At 60.0% G+C, this 18,878-nt stretch overlaps 2 protein-coding genes across 13 annotated transcripts in view; both read right to left on the bottom strand.

The window, feature by feature from the left end:
* MYO15B (myosin XVB) overlaps positions 1-11,175 on the bottom strand; it is a 35,695-nt gene extending 24,520 nt beyond the window's left edge. Inside the window, exons 1-15 of the mRNA XM_053661301.1 lie at positions 9,125-11,175; positions 8,669-8,732; positions 8,343-8,452; positions 8,113-8,187; positions 7,668-7,788; positions 7,315-7,418; positions 7,087-7,150; positions 6,796-6,909; positions 6,515-6,676; positions 5,806-5,919; positions 5,635-5,693; positions 5,425-5,557; positions 4,308-4,403; positions 3,926-4,057; positions 2,287-2,412 (exon numbers count right to left, since the gene is read on the bottom strand). Of these exons, the coding sequence (XP_053517276.1) occupies positions 2,287-2,412; positions 3,926-4,057; positions 4,308-4,403; positions 5,425-5,557; positions 5,635-5,693; positions 5,806-5,919; positions 6,515-6,676; positions 6,796-6,909; positions 7,087-7,150; positions 7,315-7,418; positions 7,668-7,788; positions 8,113-8,187; positions 8,343-8,452; positions 8,669-8,732; positions 9,125-11,175 (3,525 nt within the window). The remainder of the gene's footprint in view (positions 1-2,286; positions 2,413-3,925; positions 4,058-4,307; positions 4,404-5,424; positions 5,558-5,634; positions 5,694-5,805; positions 5,920-6,514; positions 6,677-6,795; positions 6,910-7,086; positions 7,151-7,314; positions 7,419-7,667; positions 7,789-8,112; positions 8,188-8,342; positions 8,453-8,668; positions 8,733-9,124) is intronic.
* Positions 11,176-14,408: 3,233 nt separating this feature from the next.
* LLGL2 (LLGL scribble cell polarity complex component 2) overlaps positions 14,409-18,878 on the bottom strand; it is a 29,874-nt gene continuing 25,404 nt past the window's right edge. For 6 of the 12 annotated variants that reach the window (XM_053661190.1, XM_053661192.1, XM_053661202.1 and 3 more), the window contains 11 exons: positions 18,663-18,813; positions 18,176-18,326; positions 17,389-17,505; positions 17,104-17,297; positions 16,420-16,684; positions 16,027-16,180; positions 15,651-15,682; positions 15,374-15,421; positions 15,172-15,214; positions 15,004-15,042; positions 14,409-14,743 (listed from right to left, as the gene is read on the bottom strand). In XM_053661190.1, coding sequence (XP_053517165.1) covers positions 14,707-14,743; positions 15,004-15,042; positions 15,172-15,214; positions 15,374-15,421; positions 15,651-15,682; positions 16,027-16,180; positions 16,420-16,684; positions 17,104-17,297; positions 17,389-17,505; positions 18,176-18,326; positions 18,663-18,813 — 1,231 coding nt within the window. In that variant the 3' untranslated portion in view covers positions 14,409-14,706. Of the gene's footprint in view, positions 14,744-14,980; positions 15,043-15,171; positions 15,215-15,373; positions 15,422-15,650; positions 15,683-16,026; positions 16,181-16,419; positions 16,685-17,103; positions 17,298-17,388; positions 17,506-18,175; positions 18,327-18,662; positions 18,814-18,878 lie in introns of those variants that run through there. The other 6 variants (XM_053661217.1, XM_053661215.1, XM_053661220.1 and 3 more) reach the window with 6 other exon arrangements.

Genomic DNA, 18,878 nt, shown 5'->3' with positions numbered 1-18,878 from the left:
TCATCATCACAAAGCCCTTATTATATGAAATTTTAAAGGGACTTACCTAAGAAAAAGAGTTAAAAAAACATGAGCAGTGAAAGGACAGCAAACTCAGTTATTAACAACCATACCTAAAACAAAAGCAAACTAAAAGGACAGCTAGATCAGGAGTAGAAACATAGAAATGAAGATCTCAAGGAGGGTTAGCAACAAGGGAGTGGGAGGAGGAGAAGGGGGGAGAAGGTACAGAAAATAAGTAGCATAGTAGATAGAAAATAGATGGGGGGGGCAAGAATAGCATGGGAAATATAGAATCTAAAGAACTTGAGACACATGGTCATAAACTAAAGGGGGGTAATGGGGACGGGGAGGTAGGGTGGAGGGGAATGAAGGGGGGGAATAGAACTGTAATGGCATAATCAATAAAAAATAATTAAAAAAGAAAGAAGATAAAAAATATGAACAGTAAAAGGACAACAAACTCACAGTTTATAACAACCGAACCTAAAACAAAAACAAAAACAAACTGAGAGACAATAGAACAGAAACAAAATCACAGAAATGGTGACCACATGGAGGGTTATCAGTGGGGGAGTGGGTGGGGAGAGAGGAGGAAAAGGTACAGAGAACAAGTAGCATAAATGGTAAGTAGAAGATAGACAGGGGAGGTTAAGAATAGTATGGGAAATGTAGAAGCCAGACAAAGAATTTACCATGGACATGAACTAAAGAGGGGGGATGTGGGTGGGAGGGGGTGCGCAGGGCAGAGGGGAATAAAGGGAAAATGGGACAACTGTAAAAGCACAATCAATAAAATATATTTTTTAAAAATGTTGTCATCCATACAACGGAATATTATTCAGCCGCAAAAGGAAGGAAATTCCGACACGTACCACAGTACAGATGAGTCTTGGGAGCATGCTCAGCGTAATAAGCCAGACACAAAAGGATTGTGTTATCGTTCCATTGATATGAAATGCCTCAAATAGGCAAATTTATGGAGACGGACAGCAGATTCGGCATTACCAGGGGGCTGGGAAAGGGGGAGTGGGTGGTTAGTGTTTAATGGGCACAGAGCTTCCGTTCAGGGTGTTGAAAAAGTTCTGGAGATGGACAGCGGAGATGGTTACAGAACATTGTAATGTACTTGAAGCTACTGAATCAAACACTTAAAATGGTTAAAATGGTAAATTTCATGCTATGTATGTTTTACCACTTTTTTTAAGGCCACTTTCATCATGTACCCTGATCCTTATATGTGCTTGGGTCTATTCTGGGGACAGAATTCTGTTGTGGGTCTGTTTCTTACCAACACTACACTCTTTCAGTTACTAGGGTGTTAAAAGTGTATGTTACTATCTGGTCGAACAGATTCCTCCATGATCTTCTGCTTTTCCACATTTTATTGGCTATTCTCATGCACCCCTTTTCCAGATAAGACTTCAGGATAACTTCATCACAACTCACTCCTCCTGCTGCCATGGAAACCCCATTGGGGTGCTGCCTGGCATCACGCTACTTTCCTAGACCACACAGGAAAGAATGAGCAATGCCAGCCCTCCCCAGCACGAATGTGGTTCATCCCTCTGTTCTGAAGTCTTCTTTTGGGCCTTTAATACAGTTTCATAGTTTTTTAAATTTAGTTCTCCATGTGTCTCTTTTCTTTTGGTATGATTTTTTGGAGGTATAATTGACATGTACTCCTTTTGTTTCTTGTTTGGGTAGCTTTGGGGTAGTTTGTGTTTTTTTCTTCTACAACCAATGCAGGTCACCTCCTCCAGGAAGCCTTATATGACTTGTACCACCTCAAACCAGTCACAGGGTCCTGCCCTGTACACCAGGCCCTGTCCCCTCAGGGCTCGCCTCCTGGGTGGAGGGGCAGCCGCTGTGAACGTCAGAACGAAGGAAAAACCTCCAGTGGGCACCCGCCGGCCATTTCCGAGTTACTGCCTTTAATCCTCATAACACATGTAGGACAGAGTCCCTCTCCCATGTGCAGATGAGGAAGGACATGGAGGCCGCGAGGGGAGGGGGTGCCCGAGACCATCACAGCCAGGTCCCGTGCTCTGCTCCTCTTGGTCTGAGGGTCCCACGGCCTTAAACCCACCCCCACCCCACTCCTAACACTCGCCCAGAACGGGGTGGGCCAAGGGCCCAGCTAGGGAGAGATGGCCAAACCTTGGAAGGGGCCTCTCCTCGCTCACTCCTGTCACCGGTCAGGTGACACCATCTGAAAGGAAACACCAAGGTCACAGTGCTCTCACCAATTCACCCTGGAGTCTGTCCCTGATTTCACCCTGGTACCTGGTAGGTGACGGTCCCTGCGTAATGTCGCACGGTGAAGATAGGAAGGGGCAGCTGGGGCTTGGCGTAGCAGGGGTGGTCGCCATGGTGATAGTGGCACTTCTGGAGGAAGGTGTGGTCTGTCGCCTGCTGACAGAGAGGGCTGCTCTCAGGCCTGTGCTGCACCCTCTGTGCTCACGTACCAGACAGAGAACCGGAGGTGGGCTCCCCTTGTCTCCCTGACCTCCTCAGGAAGGAAGAGCCCCTCCACATTTGAGTCTTTACCAAGGACGCCCCTCTCTCTCTCTGCAGCTATTTGGAAAACCAAGTGCTGTTTGAGAAAAACAGCACCTCACACGCAGAAACCACCCCGCCAGCAAACACCTGATCGAATCATGCAAAAGTGGGCACGTTAAGACGGGCCCAGCAATCCCCCCCGGGGAGCGTGCCTCGCAAACACTACAGGTGTTAAGGCAGCAGCTGGTCTAAAAAAAAATACTTGTGAAAAGCGACCCAGAAGAGGTTATTCGATGCAGCTGAGGGAGCAATAACAGACGCACGGGAACACCTGCGGCGTGGGGCGGCCATTGCCGGGCCAACAGCGCCCTGCGCAGACTCGAAAAGAGCAGTTTGGAAGACTGGAGACCCAAGGAAACTGTGCTGCTGATTCCAAAGTGGCCCTGAGATGTCAGAGACGCCGGTGACCAGTTTTGTTAGACTGTACGGAATGTGAACCAGGAAAAGTAATCATTTACAAATGAACACGGGGGCTTATCTGGTAAGGGAGTTCAAATACGTAGGCTAAAAAAAAATGTTATGTACTAATATCACATAATATGTTGTTATAATAGACCAGTGATTTTCAACCGGTGTGCTGCGAGAATTTCAAACACGCAAAGCCTGACTATTTTAGGCAGAGGCACTGACCTTAGATGGTCAAATAAAAAATAACAACAGCCAACACAACAGCTGTCTGGTGCGAGTGAACCAAAATCATACCTCTTTTTTTATCAGATCAGCAAAAACTGCATTTCCCCCCCGTGCTGCAGAATTTTAGTCATTAGTGTATGTGTGCCCCGAGATGCAAAAAGGTTGAAAATTCCTGGCCCATCCATCCATTCATCCATCCATTCATTCAATATGTAGTGAACCCTTAACCATGTGCCAGGCACTGCTGATAGGGTAAAACCCTTCAGAAGAGGGCCCAGTCTGTCTCAGGAGAGTCCATGAATAAATACATTGTAATTGCTAAAGGCATAATGCAATGTAATCGCTCGTGGACACAGGTGTAAAATACAAGTACGGCAGTGGCTGGGGACCAACGGGGGGCTGTTAGGTAGGGCGAGCAGAAGGCAGGCCGTCAGTGAGGACTTGAGGAGGGAAGCTCCGTGATCCTGAGGTTCTCCCCCCACTGGCCCTCGCACGCCTCCCACGAGTCCTGCCCTGTCCCCACGACCCTTGGGCATACTGTCTCCCTTCTGCAGCGAGGACCTGAGCAACCTCAGAGAGGTCAAACATCTTGCTCCAGGTCACCCGGCATAGGGTTGAACCTAGTGTGGCTGCTGTCGTCCCAAGCTGTTCTGACAGTTTGTGGGCAGGGTTTCTGGGCCCTATCACCTCATTGCTCCCCCACTCCTTGTCCCCGCCACGCGGTGCTCACCTGGGACAGCCATGTCTGGGCATCCAGGATACTCAAGATGCTGTGGGGCTGGTCCACCAGCAGGTCCAGGCAGGGCTCCCTTGGAGACTGAGGGATGGGCACCCAGGGCAGCAACTCCCGCCGACACTCCTCCTGGGAACAGTGAGCATTGGGCTGCTTGCAGAGCCCGCCAGGTCCCCAGGGGACCTCATCTGAGCCAGAGCAGGGATGGCCCTCCCATTTTACAGATGGGAAAACTGAGGTTCAGAAGGATTGAGACAGCCCACAGCAAGCGAGCTTTGGAGTACAGCTCCCAGTGCGGTGCCCTCTCTTTTCCAGAGATGGCCCATTTGGGGGCATAGCTGGGTGTCCCCCTGCCACGTCCCTGCCCAGGCCCCCCTACCTCCTCCTGGGCCAGCAGCATCTGGCTGCAGAAGAGCTGCAGGCGCTCGCTCGCAAGGTTGTTACACAGTTGCTCCAGGCCGTTCACCCGCAGTGCCTGGGGACACGAGGGCGATGAGGTGGGCACCCACCCGTGGCGGGGGCACTGGGCAGGGGGGCTGGCACACAGGTTTGGTGCCCTTCACCCCCCTCCCACAGGGCTGCCTGCATTCTCCCCAGCACCAGGGAGGAGTGGTGCGCCAGGGCTGATGCTGCAGCCTACAGGGTCAAGTGCAAAGGCCCTGGTACAGCGCGCAAGCTGCTGCAGCCCTGTGCAGCCAGTCAGGCCCTCCTCTGGGATTCCACACCCTGCTTTCTGCCTCAGCACGACTGTGAGCCTTCAGGCCTCTGGTCCCAGACACCCTGTGGTCTGAAGGCTCCTGTGCCTAGGACTGAGCTCGCTGCTGTCAGAATCCCACATCCTCATAAGCAGGGCTCCCGGCTGCCACCTCCAAGAAGCCTTCCGACATCCCTCCTGTAGGGTTTACAGGCTCCTTCCTCTGTGCCTCCTGGCATTTTACTAATGAACCCAGCAGAGGTTCCGCTTCTTGTAGCTTTGTACAGTTTTGACACGCTCAAAAACACACAAGAGTGTGCATGCACACACTCACACACACATGTCATGGTCACCAAGGACACACTGGAGACCAGGAGAGAGCAGGGGGCTGTGAACAGGGCCCATCCAGGGACTCAGAGTGGGGCTACCTCTTGCTCTAGCCCCCTCCCTGCCGCTCTTAGGAGGTAGGACCTTCTGCAAAGGGGTGAGGAGCTTATGAAAAGCCAGGGTGACCCCAGGGCTCCGGGTGCATGGGGGGGTGAGGCTGTGGGCTGCCTGGGAGGCCCCTGAGAGATCCTGCAGGCCAAGCAGGACAGAAGCCTCTCAAGGCCCTGCCAGGACCGGACAGAGCAGGGCAGAGCAGCTGCCCCTAAGGGAGTGAGCAGCTGTCTCGTGGATGTCTCAGGGCCTGACAGGCAAACAGGTCTCGAGTGCCCCCCCAGGAGAGCTGGAGCTGCTGGGGTCCCCAGAAATAATCAGGATGAGGGGAGCACCCTGCCCTGGGCCCCACCCCAGGGGTGACCTCAAAGCCGTAGACGTCCACGACGGTGACACTGTCTGTGTTGCCTCCCTCTCTGGGTGGGGCCAGTCGCGTGTTGGTCCTCCCCAGAAGCCAGGAGAAGAGGCTGGAGTACAGGGCCTTGGCCAGGGCGTCCCTGTGGGCATGGCGTGTGAGCCGCATGCAGCAGAGTGCCCAGGCAAGGCTACAGCTCTCTCCTGTCCCTGGGGTCACCTGGCATCGATGGCGCTCTCCACAGGCAGGGATCTTGAGGCCGGGCCGTAGGGAGTCTCCTGGAGGCAGGGGACGAGAACATAGTACATCGGGCCAAGGCCCACATGGGCACTCAGCAAGCCATCGGGTGGCGTGGTTGGGCCCATGCCGCCCCAGAACCCTGGAGCTCACCATGACCCTCCTGGTGACAGCCCCCTCCAGGCGCTCAGGTGGCACCCGCAGCAGCTGGGCTGCCGTGTGGATCTCGGCCCAGCTGGACACAGCAGCCACCTCCTGGGACTCCCTCTGGACAGAGGAAGAAGGGAGCGCTCTGCTTGTGCAGTAGCCACCTCCCATGGGGGGGGATGTGGCGGGGGAGGTGGCACAGGTCTTGCTTTGCATGGCAGCTGCCCTCTGACCTGAAAGTGGCTTGGCCTGGGTGGGCCAGAGCCGGCTCTGGAGCCCGAGGGCCCTGCGTGTGAGTCCTGACCTGGCCTCTTCACTAGCTGGCCTGACCAGTCCCTTTCCTCTCTGAGCCTCCATGTCTTACTGCAAAGGGACACCCTTACGTGCTGGCACTGCCCTGAGAACCGAATGGGAAAACACGTGTGCGGCGGTCTACCCGGTGCCAGCTATTTAACGGCTGCCGGTTAGTGCCGGGGATGCTTCCCAGGGGTGGCAACTTAGGAAGGGACAGGCAGTGGCATAGATGCCGAAATTCCAGGTCCACTCCCTCCTCTGAACGATGAGTGTCTGCCTGCTCTGCAGGGCAGCTCTGCGGGCCGAGGGTGGCCCCAGGCTCTGCAGTTGCCCACGTATAGATGCGGGCAGTAGGTGTCCTCATTGCTGCCCTGATTATGCAGACGAGTCACGTGGGTCCAGCCCCTCAGCGGGAGCGCACCTCTGAGGAGGAGAAGCAGATGTTGCCTAGATGCAGGATGGTGGCCAGCACGGCCCAGACTGCCACCAGCTCCTCAGGGCACAAGCCCAGCGCCTGCAGAGCCTTCCCCAGCCCAGCGAAGTCCTGGGCGTCCTCTTTTCCCTGGAGCCTGCAGGCCCGGCCCTGCAGAGCACAGCAGCGGTGGAGGGCAGAACCTGACCCGCTCCCCTCCGGCTCCTCCTCACAGCCCTGCACTGAGAGCCCTCCCTGGGCAGGCCCTGCGGTGCGGACCTTGCCCCCACCTGGTTGAGGTAGTAGTAGCTCTCGGACTCCTGCAGGGACAGCTGCTCCCGCTCCGTGGGGTCCAGCCCCGCCAGCAGCTCGTAAAAGACATGGAAGCTCCGCTCAGCCTGAGCCTTGGGGATAAGGCCGGGCTTAGCAGGAACTGTGGCCAGGCCTGTGCCCCAGGGTAGTGAGGACAAGTTCTGGGGAAGGCTGGCCTGCGGACTTAGGGACCACAGCCCCCCACAGTGGCCCCTCCTTCTCAGCCACTGCGGGAGCTGGAAAGAGGTGAGCTGCAGGGTGGGTCTTACCTGAAACACCACCCTCGAGGTCTCGAGCAGATAATGTGACACAGAAACTCCCACGATGACTCCGCTGTGGGCACAGGACACTGGGTGGGGGTGCCCAGGGTGCATGCAACCCAGGGACCCTGCTCAGAATGGGACCCACTATGGGCCAGCCCCGTGGGCAGCAGCCTCAGCTTCCCAGGGCACTGATCGTGGGTGCTCCCTGAACCGACCCGGATGCCCATCACTCACTGCTGCAGGCAGAAGCGCAAGACCTGGCCGAAACGGCTGGCATTGGCATTGAGGACTGTCTTGGCGTGGCCAAAGCTGCCAAGCAAGGGCAGCACATCCTCCAGCTGGAGGGGGAGGGCATTCAAGTATCCTCAGAAGCAGCCCCGGGGCCTACTGACGAGGCATACCAGCTGAGGGCACTCTGTGCCCGGGGACTGTGCTGGCCCCTGGAGGGTCAGGGCAGCCCAGCCCCATTGCACCCCCACAGCAGGCGATGCCTCAGGCTGTCCAGGAGGAGAAGCCAGAGACCCGAAGACCACCCCCCTGACCCAAAGGAGAAAGATGGCACTGGGAAATGGCCAGCTGCCCCTCACCTGCCATCCTCTGTCCCTCGTCTGCTCCTGCTCCAGGCTGCTTAGGAACCGCATGAGCTGTCGGGCAGCCTCTGTCTTCCCTGAGCCGCTGCGCCCACTGCCAGAAGGAAGGAGGGAGGAGCTGGCAGGGTCTCCAGGGAGGGGCCCACAGGATAACCCCACTGAGCAGAGGAAGTGGGGACATGACCAACTGGAAGTGGTACTCGCCCTAGAGGAGACCCCGGGAAATGCAGAAAGATAGACCCAGGACATGGAGAACAAACAGAAATAAGTCCCCAAGATACTTCATTCAAGGGGGGCATGTGGTAACTTCAGCCAGGAGCACAGCCCCGCAGAAGTTCCAAGCTGCCCCCCAGTGGAGCTGGCCAGCAGTTTCAGGTGCAGACCCGCCCCCTTCCCCTCCTTCCCGGCCCTCGGGGGCAGAGGCCAGGCCGTCACCGCTCACCTGAGGAGAACGATCGTGCCCTGCCCAGTGCTCTGAGACAGACTATAGGCTGAGGCCATGACGGCAAAGACGTGTCTGGGGAAGGAGGACAGGGGCAGGTGAGAAGGCTGCCAGGGGCATCTGGGACCCTCCCAGGTAGAGGCTGAATGTGTCCACCATCCCTAGGACCTCAGCTGATGGGACATGCTAGGGCCTAGCCACCGAAGGGTGGACACAGGGGAGTCACTTACGGGGTGGTATTGGGGGCCTTGCTGGGGTGGTAGCTGGCCAGGACCTCAGGTGAAAAGAGAGGCAGGGGCCAGTGGGGGTTCAGAGCAAGCAGGAGGGGCCCCCCAAAGGTCTGGGGATGGAAGCAGAACGTGGAGGGATCAGGAGATGCGAATGCAATGGGGCCCCAATGTTCCCCTGCCCAGACTGTAGGCCCCGTCTCTGCAGGTCCCGGGAGAGGGTGCAGCCCCCAGCCCAGGAAGGACAAGCTCCAGGGTGCTGGAGGGCCCTCCGACCACAGGGGAAGGGGAGTCCCAGCCCGCCATCCCCTCCCTGGGTCCCTCCATACATAGATTCGGCCCAGGTGAAACCTCTTCTTGAGGCACAGCAGAAGGGAGCTGTCACACAGGGGCCTGTGGGGACAGCACGGTGGAGAGGCAGGGAGTTGGGGGGAGGGGAAGGTCCTAGGTTATTGCCGCCACTGGCTGCAGAGACGCTTTGGACAAGTCATGCTCCCTATTGGAGCTCTATCCATAATAAAATAGGGGTTGGGCTGTTAATAAGTTACCCACCCCAAGAGGCTTAAAGGCAGGGCCAGGCTGCTGACTCAGAGGGAAGCTTTGTGCCAAATAGAGAAGGAAGTTGCAGGCAGGGCCATCTGATTTTCATCCCTCCCCTGCCCCTTTTACTCAGACAACCTTTAGTGGGGCAAAACTCCCTCTACATTTGATAAAAACGGGAGTAGGGGGCTGTATGAAGAACCTCGTGCCCCAGTCATGGTGGATTTGGAACCTCCATCACTCACTGCAGCCAGGCCAGGTCCTCGGTGTCTTCCAGGATGGCACCTGGGCTCCTGCCCTCGGCACCCAGAAAGGACGGCAGCTCCAGGCCTGACCCAAGGCTCAGCTCCAACTCCCTCTCCAGCGCCTCTTCGACCTCATCTTCCGGCTCCCACCGCTCCCTCTGGGACGGGTACGGACCCGGGCGCCTCTCCAAAGCGAGTCGGGGCAGCAGCGCGTCTGTGCCAAGCCCAGGGTCCTCGCCGGTGTCGGAGCTCCGTGCCCAGTGCACCGGAGCCTCGGCTTCCAAGGTCTCTGGCTGTGCTTCGCTGCTGGAACTGCTCTCCTCCAGGGGGGGCTCGTCACGGGGAGTCCCCCCGTGGACTCTCCCGAGGAGAGAGCCGCGGCGGGGCCCGGCCACTTTTTCTCCACTCACCGTGGGCCCCTCACTGTCTCTTGAGGGCCCTGCGCAAGGCCGAAAGCGCCCGTCCCCTGCAGGAGCGTCTGCTGACACTTCCTCTGAGCTCCGGCTGCTCGATGCCCTCCCCGCCCTGTGGATCCTCGGGAACACGACCGCGAACTTGGGATCCGGAGTGGGGTCCTCGTCCTCAGAAAGCTGGTGGCAGGCTGGGCTCGCGGTTGCCTGCGGGGAGAGCGGGCTGCCGCCAGGAGGAGCCCTCGGCCGTACCCCCAGCCCCACTACGCCTGCTAGGCGCAGCCCTAGACGGCGCCGTAGCGCCGGCCCGCGACCCCGCCCCTCGCCCGCCCGCGACCCCGCCACCGGGCCCGCCCCCTGCCCCTCGCTCCCGCGCAGCTGGAGCCGACGCCACAGCCATTGCAGGATGCCCAGGGCCCGTGCCACGCGCAGGAGCCTCTCCTTGAGGCCGGCACGACGGGGACCCATGGCCTGAGGAGCAGGGTCTGGTGTCGGCCTCGCGCGGAGCCTGTGGAGTGTCAGGAGGGTGGCCAGCGGCGCTGGGTCCCCGGGCGCGGATCCCCCTGCACCCCCTGCTGCGTTCTCGATGGCCGCCCCCGCCGTCTGCACCTTCCCCACCACCTTTCCTACATGGCGGTGCGGAGCCCTGGCAGTCGAGGCCTCGGCTCCTCCGGGCTCTGCGCCCCGCTGCTCCGCCTCCGGCTGTGCCCTCTTGTTACTTGTGTCCCGGGTCGGCCTTGGGTCCAGAGAAGCCCGGGAGCTCCGTGGGACGCCCGCGGGGCTGCCCTCGAGGGGGCTGGAGGACGGGGCCTTCCTGCCCGTCTCAGAGGCCTTGGCCTCCGTGGCCTGGCTTGCCGATACTGGGGCTATCTGTGTGCCCCGTCCAGGCCTGGCCTCCTCCGGACTCGAGCCCATGTCTGTCCCGGAATCCTCAGTCTCTTTCTGGGGCCCAGTCCCCAATGACCCTTCCTGGCTCCGGGGCTCGTCGGTGCTCAGATGTTCGCCCTGCTCCGTGGCCGATTGTGGCCCGGTCTGGGTATCTCCTGAGCCTGTGTCTGTTTGCTCTGACTTGGGCTGCAGCTCCGGAGCCCCGCCGCTTTGACTGCTGCTTTCCTGGGTCTCTCTGGCTTCGCTGTCCGGGCAGGAGCTGTCCCCGTCCCCGCTGGACATGTGCCCATCGAGCCTCTGAGGCTCCCAGCGGCCCCGCGGAGCCGAGGGTGCCCTCCCTTTTCCTTTCCTCCTGCGGTGGCCGTGCTCCCCTGTTCTCCCTTCTCCTCGGGGGAGACTGTCCTCCAGGAGCCCCCCACGGCTGTCCCCAGACTTGCGGCTCTCCTTCAGCCCGCGTCCCCGCCTCCTCACGCTGCCTTGTCTTCCCTGGGCTGTTGGTGGAGATCCAGCGCCTGGCCTCGTGCAGCCGCTGTTACCCTCGGCGATGGGCTTCCTGCGGCCACCAGGGGTCCCCTGGCCTCCCTCAGAGCCAGGCTCCAAGACCCGTCTGGATACTCGGGCCTTACTGCGGCTGGGTGGGCGCTCCTCGCTGGGAGCGCCGTCTGCACTGGCAGACCCGGACTCCGGCTCCCCCGAAGCCAGCCTCTCGGGTCTCTCCGGTCGCCGGGGCGCTTTCCCCTTTCTCCCGCCCATGGCCGGCCCAGTGAAGAGGGGCTTCCCGGTGCCTTCGTCCTCTCCTCTTTCTGACGATGTGGCTGCCCGCCAGCTTCCTCGGCCCTCCGCAGCGAACCACCCCGGTTCTGGTTCGTCTCCGGTGGGATCTACAGGTTCAGCCCTACCTCGGCCCCTCCCTAGTCTCCTGCCTTAGGAAGGGGCATCAATAATGCAAGTGGCCTCGCGTCCTGACCCCTCGGATAACAATGAAGCAGAGGCCACCCAGGAAAGAGGAGACGCTGACAGCTGTGGACAAAAGCCGGGGCCAGGCGTTCCACCAGGGAGTCGCTGCCAGCCAGGCCAGACGGGCCCTGCGCCTGTGCCGAGGGCCCGAGTTCAGCTGTCTTCTCGCCCAGCAGGGGCTGAGGACTGTGGAAAGAACCCGAGTGGTCCTCCTGGTCCTTGGGGCTCCAGGGGGAACCCACCCTTCTTCCTGAGCCTCCCAGTTTTCTCCAGAAGGTGGGGACCAGGCTGACCTTGGCACACAGTGAGCACCACATGAGTTTTGTTGTTTTTTTAGATTGTGAAATATAAAGAAAACAGCATAAAACATAAATATACACCTTGAACTGGTCCACTCGACACCCCCTAGACCAGTTCTCTCTCCCTCCTTCTACTTTTCTCATTCATTCCCTCACCTGCTCGGTTTACGAGTAAACTCTTCCGTCCATGCCCAGCCCTCTGCTGACTCCACTGCCTCCCTCCCCCTTCCAGGAGCCTTCTCCTCCTTCCTGGCCTCACCCACCCCACCGTCCACAACTTTCCCCTCCTTTGGTTGGGTGTTCACCAGCAGCCAGGTGCTGTGCGCTTACAGACTCTCGGTTAACCCTTACAACCCTAGGTGGTCGGCCCTATTTTGCAGGTAAGTAAACTAAGGCACAGGAGTGAGGTCACCGACCCAAGGTCACAGCCCAATCTGATGTTGGATCTGCCTGACCTCTGACCCGAGGGCTCCCACCTCTGGATGCCGAAGATCCGAGCGCCCAGACCGTGTGTCCAGCTGCTAGCATGCATGTCTGAGGCCCTGGAATCGGCAGCGACCTCCCCCAACACTCACTCACCTTCTCCAGGGCAGCGATCCTTGTCAACCCAACCTCTCGTTGTCGCTGCTTCACCGCTATCGTCCCCTGTCCCTGGACCTAGAGGCCTGTCCCTGGACCGCTACTAGAAGCGGCCAGACACTCCTGTCCCTGTGCCGGCCCAGCTTTCATGAGCTCACTTTCCAGGGAATCCGAGCCCCCCCATTCCTGCACGCCTATCAGGAAAAACTGTTGCTCTCCCACTCCTGCTGTGAGGATGTTTTCTTAGAACTAACGTACACAAACCACCAACATGAGCTGGTAGGTATTTCAAAGCACAGGGCACTTAAGGCAAAGCTCGTCCTTAGTGAGTGCGGTTGTAAACCCATTTCAACAAGACGTGATGGTGATCGTTTCAGGAGTGTGTGTGTGCATTCATTTGTTGCCAACTTCTTCTCGTCCAGTCTCATTGGCTGGATCGCACCTGCAGCCGCGAAGCCTCCCTAACCATGGAAGTGCTGGCATCGCCTTTTCTCCTCATTTACCAGCGCTTGCATTCTTACCATTATTTTCAGTTCCTGGTTTCTTGGCAGGAAAACATGGCAGTTGTTCGCTTGTGTGAGCTGGTTTATAGCTAACCAGATTTTTTGAGAGAGCTGTAGGTTCCTACGACTGGCAGTCCAAACCACACAAATCTTTACCAGCCGGTGGAGGCTGCTGCCGGTGCCCTGGGCGTCTCCCACTCCCTCCTCGGCACCCACTTTTGGTGCGTGACCCGCTGACTTATAGAGTGAGGACCCCAGTGCCACCCCAAGGTACAAAAAACAGTAAGGCTCAGTTTCTTTTCTGTTCTTCCCGACCCTGACAGAGGTCACTGTCACTAACTCATTACCCTCCTGGCTCATGAACCTCAGAACAGACCCCGAGGGGAAGCTGCTATCACCCCATTTCCCAGACAGAACTGAGGCAGGGCAGGGAAGTGATCGCACCACTGGAACTTGCTGGGACCCAAACAGCAGTGGCCTTGAGGGGGTAAAGGTCATCCTGAAACTCCCTTGGGGCCCTTCGGAGGCTTCCCTTGCCTCAGCTGAAGTCCTGACTCCAACCGTAGGATCTGCGGCCCTCCCTCCCGTCTTGGCTTTAAAAAAGTCTGCTCAGCCTCCCCCTTCCCTTCTCCACTTCTTTTGGGGACAGCATTCTTCCTCCCTTTGGGGAACCTCTCTCCCCACTCCTCATGGTACTTGGAGCTCCCATCTCAGCGAGCCCCTCCCCCTTCAAAGGAGAAACAAAGGATGCTCCAGTGGCCCAAGTTTCCGAATCTGGACTCCTGAGCTGGACATGCTGGGCTGGAGGGCGGTGGGCAGGATGCTGTCACAACACATCCGTCCTCTGCTCTGTGAACTACTTGGTGTCCGTCCACCAGGCCCCTCCCCTGCTCTGGCCGGAGTGGGCACACGGGCCATACTCTCACGAGGCTGCAGGGCGCCCAGCTGGGCCCTGGCCGCTTGGCAGTCTCAGCAGCTCCCTTCCTGCCAGCCACCCTGGGCTCTTCGGCTGCTCTCACGGCAAGCAGACCGGTTCCTCGTATGCTGCTGTCCACGCTTGTCCGCTGCTCAGGGCAGTCTGCCTCGCCCACCTGCCCTTCTGCCCAGCCTCCCCCAGTCCCCTCCCCAGGCCCCTAGCGCCTCCTGCACTTGGTAAGGACTATGCACCCCACACGGGCAGGACTACATCATCCTGGCCACCTTGGAACCCCGCCCACCAGGCGTATAGTAGGTGCTCAACCAAGCCAGGTGAGCAAAGATATAGCCCAAGTGGAATCACACCCCCAGTGTAGAAAGACCTTCAATCTGTCTGATCCAGGTCCTAATCTGCGGGCAAGACCTGTGACCTCCAGGCACTGCCCCCCACTTCAGCAGCACCCCCCAAGTCTGAGATGCCGTGGGTGCCTCCCTCTCTGACAGCAGCCAGACACACCCAAGGTGGTCCGCTCCTGCCGTTTGTTCCCCGAGAGGAGGGCGGCAGTGCTCGCACGCAAGCAGACACCGCTCGCTCCGATTCTCCTGAGCACCGGCCTGGTCCAGGGCGCGGACCCCACGGCGAAGGCAAGGAACCCGCTAATGACTGTGTCCATTCACGTGGAAAATTTCTGCACAATTAAAAAATGAAGGCCCTTGGACCAGTGAAGAGGTAATAAGGTGTTTATTAAAAACTCTTTCACCCAGAGGCAGTTAAAATTTATAATTTAAAACCCAGCCCACTACAAAAAGCAGGGGGTGGGGGGGGTTGATAAAAACTGTGCAACATTAACAAAGTGACAGAGACGGACTAGGCCTGGGGAGGGGCAGCCCCTGGGCTCAGGGCCCCTCTTCTCCCGAGGCCGGAGCAGCAGCAGAGGAAGCCGAGGGAGCCCCCAGCCCCCAGCCCAGCCCGGCACACGGGCCTCTCCTGGCGGCCCCGGCAGCCGAGAAGGGCCCTCCGTAGTGTGTGTTCACCACGCAGCCTGGACGCGCGGTCTGCTCACTCCACTGCAGAAGAAGGGAGGGACAGCAGCTCAGGTGTGTCCTGGGCAGGATGAGGGCCTCAGCCACACCCTGAGCCCCGACAGGCTGCTTTCCGGGAGAACCGGGGCGTGTGTCAGGGCTGGGAGGGGCCCTTGGTTTCAGAAGCTTGGGGGAGGGGGAGGGGGTTCTTCCTCCCCTCCCTCCCTGGGAGCATGTCCTCCCAGCAGGCCCCCACCCCGCAGGAGCCCTCAGGGTCCCTACCTCCCCCATTGCTGAGGCTGTACCTCATGGCCACTTGCTGAGAACGCCAATCGCCGTAGCTCCTGCATGGGCACAGACAGGGCAGTCACCCTCCATGGGGACTCAGGGCGGTGTGGCCCGGGCCCTCATTCTCGGAGCTCCCCCCGCACCCTGGGGCCCACCCCTGCAAGCCTGGGCAGCAGGTAGCTCACCGTCGGTCTCCCTCCAGCGTGCTCTGGATCTCCTTCAGGACCCCTAGGGGGCAGAAGCCTGGTGAGGCCAGCGGCAGCTGCGCCCGACACAAGCCTCGCTCCTTTTACTGAAAGGGGGCTGGGTGGGCTGGCCCCACCCTGGCCTTCCAAACCTCCCCCAGGAGCACCCCTTCCGCCAGCCCCCACGCCCGCACCGACTCACTCTCGTCGTTAAGCAGAGCGTGCTCCATCACGGCGCCGGGCCTCCTCTCTGGAAGGCAGAGGCTGGGTCAGCAGCGCCATGCCCTCCTCTCAGCTCCCCCTCAGTGGGGCCAGGGCGCTGCTTCTACCCCCAGCTTGAGCACCACCCGCCGGCACCTGCTCACCTGGGGTCCCCTTTCCTCCTTCCATCCCCAAGTCTGGGCCTGGCTGGCTCAGGCTGCTCACAGTGCTGCTGCTCCCGCCCCCACCACTCCCCTGGCCCCAGAGGCCTATCTTACCCTCTCCGTCACTCTGGCTCCCTGAATTCCTGCTGGGGGGGAGGGGGGAGAGTGAGAGGCGAGGGCCAGTGGGCTCTCCGCTCTGTCTTAAAAGACCTGGTCCCATGGAGAATGAGGTCAACTGACCTGGCCTCCTTGAGCAGGGGCTCCCTGGGAGGTAAGCCAAGCCCAGTCCTGGGTGGCACCTCACAGCGGGGGAAGGGGCATACGAAGTGGGGCAAAGAGCCAGAGCCAGAGCCAGGAGGGTGGGTTGAGCTCCGAGGGGAGGGGAAATGTGGCCAGCTCTCAGTGGGTGCCTCAGGGAGGGTGTGGGTGCCTCAGGGAGGGTGTGGGTGAGGGAAGGGCTAGGGCAAAGGCCAGCTGCCCTTTTACCCACCTGGCTCGGCCCCAGGCCTTCTCGGGGCCTGAACCATTGCGGGGACGGTTGTGGTTCTTGGTTTCTGTTGAGTCCACCAGACACCGGGGCTCCACTAGCCATTTGGTAGACAGTGAGAAGCGCTCAAACTCCGAAGGTGAGATTAGGTAGAAACCTGGGTGGTGGGAAAACCTCGTAGGTGAGGCCCGCCTGGTCTCTTGGGGCCTGCAGCAGCCAACAGTGGGACTTCCACTGAGGGGAATGGGGGCCAGAGCCTCCCTTGGAGTTCCCAGCCTGAAGGGCCTGGCCTTGGCCACAACACCCCTGGTGGCCCTTCCCAGCAGCCCCTGCAGCTTGGCGGGAGCCCTATGCCCAGCCCTGCTTGAAGAGGCAGGAGCACCACCACCTGCGCACCTTGGCCGTGTTTAGTGAAGACGCAGGAGGCGATGCCGCTGACGTCCTCCCGGCGGATGCAGCTGTAACGCACCTGGGGCTTGAGCAGGGGCAGGGAGACAACCTGGATGTCGCCCAGGTTGGTGAGGACAGCCAAGTGATGCTCCCCGTAGTCCTCGGCGCGACAGCTGCCAAAGTGGGCCACGCTGACCCGCCGTACCCGAGAGCCCTCCAGGGCAGTCAGCTTCAGCTTCAGCTTGGCACTCACCTTGGGCAGCGTGAAGACCTGGGGGCACAGACAGCGGTCACACCCACGGCCAGACCCCAGTGTGCAAGCAAGGACTCAGCCCTTTGCCCTGTCTGCCAGCTGCCACCCGACTTCCCAGCAACACCTGTGAGGTCCCGGCACTCCCTTGGCGCTGGGACCTGGGGTTACTGCACTTGGACCACAGGGCTGCCGGGCCACTTACTCCCAGGTTTGTGCTTTCTGTCCCTCCCACAGATGGGTCCTGCTTCGGTGGTCCCACCGTGGAGCCGGGGGCCTGGGGGCTCCACATGTGGACCCCCTCCTTTCCTGCATCTCTGCAGCCCCTCACATGCCAACTGCATGTGCGCCTGCCAGCAAGTCCCAGTGTCGTTTGTGCCCATGGTGCAAGCCCCCCAGGTGTCCTGGGGACCCCCACCCCACCCCCACCCGTGTCACACCTTGAACTGCTCCTCAGATACGACCAGCAGCTGGTGGCCCCCCTGCATGTCCGGGCTCTTGGACAGGTCATGTGCGACTTCCAGGGGCTCGGGAAGGGGCACACTGCGCCCGTCCAGCACCAGGATGCCCACCACGGGCGCTCGGTGCATCAGCTGGATCTCCTTGGCTACAGGGAAGGAAGCAGACCATGGGGCTGGGGGCGGGCAAAGGGCGAGGCTGGAGATGCCGCCTTGCCCCCGGTGAAAGCAGACAAGAACTCTGCCCAGCCCCCGCCCAGCACTCACCCTGCTCCGCCCGCACAGGTTCATCAGTTCTCCGCTCGGCGGGGGGCACACGCAGGGCGAAGGCGTAGACGGTCCCCCCATTGGTGCCGGCCCACAGCGAGGGGCAGTGGCGGGAGCCTGCCAGGAGACACAGGTGTGTATCGATCCCTGGGTCTGGAGGCCAGGTGGAGCTGGGTGACCTAAGCTTATTATGTCCTGGCCTTGCCACTCACTACCTGTGTGACTCCAAGGTCAAGTCAGCAAACCCTGTGAGCCGCAGTTCCCTCCTCTGTGAAATGGAGCTATGCAGGCTCTGCCTGCCTCCAGAGTGCAGCTGGGGTGAAGGCTGGGAAGGCTCCCTGACACCCAAGGGCCCCAAACACTGATGGTCCTGAACCCACGTTAGCTTGACCCTTGCAATACAGGGGCGGAGAAACCACAGCCCACCCCCACCTGGCGAGAGGGTGGAAGGGGAGAAATAGCCAGGGAGCTTCTGTAGGCCCACAGCATCTCAGCAGGCACGCGGCGAGTCCCAACCCGCACAGCCCTTCCCCCAGTTTACAGGGGGAGAAGCTGAGACCCAGAAAGCTTAGTGCCATGTCCCAGGTCCACCTTCTAGAGGGGGTGGAGCCTGCACGTGGGCCAGGACGAACTGATTTGGAGGCCTGGGCAGGGGAGGGGTAGAAGCAGGTCCTGATCACCACCCCCCTCCCCCTCACAAGGGGAAACCCCTCTTAGTGTTCTACTAGCCTGCCCTCATGTCAGGAGGCACTCACCGGGCTCCTCCCACCCCAGGCTGGCCACTCACTGTCCCTCAGGTAGGTGTCAGCGAAGTAGAGGGTCCGCACGAAGCCTGTGAAGGAGTCCTCTGCCGTGCGGGCCTCAATCTTGCGCTGCACCGGCGCCAGCTCCATGTTCTGCAGGCCTATCCGCTCTGCCCGCGAGCTCCCTTCCTGCGTCTGCGGGGGTTGGGCTGGCCTGAGCGTGGGCTCTGGCCCCCCTCCCTGGGGGAAGCTGTAGCTCAACACCAATCCTTCAAGGGGAGACTGGTCACTGCCTACACCACTCCCTTCCTGGTAGCACTGACTAAGGATGTGACACCGAGGTGCTACAATTACTGCCTTTTGCAGCTGGGGAAGCTGAGGCACAGAGGTGCCGTGGGACCTAGCTTCCGACTCGTGCCTTAAGGGGCAGGGAGTAAACCCACGCACTGTGCCAGGGCCTCTGCTTGCCGCCGAGTAAGTGGGGAGGGAGGAGTAGTCTGGCCGCCCCTACCTCTCCCTGGGAGGCCTTACCTCTCCCGTGGGCCCCCCTGGCCGCCGCTTCCTGCTGGACACCCGGCTGCGACGCATCCGGCGGAATGACTGGCGCAGGGACTTCTTCAGGGACTTCACTCGGGACAGTGGGCCCTCTAAGGCTAGCTGGTCGTTGGGGTGCAGCGTGCACCTGTGGGGGAAACATCAGGCCATCAGCGTTGCCAGGGCCCGAGGGTCCTCACCGGACACCGGTCT

This window comes from Artibeus jamaicensis, unplaced genomic scaffold (assembly GCF_021234435.1).
Source record: "Artibeus jamaicensis isolate MK-2021 breed Jamaican fruit bat unplaced genomic scaffold, CSHL_Jam_final contig_2259, whole genome shotgun sequence".
Taxonomy (NCBI): Eukaryota; Metazoa; Chordata; class Mammalia; order Chiroptera; family Phyllostomidae; genus Artibeus; species Artibeus jamaicensis.
This window is presented reverse-complemented; position numbering and strand designations above follow the sequence as displayed.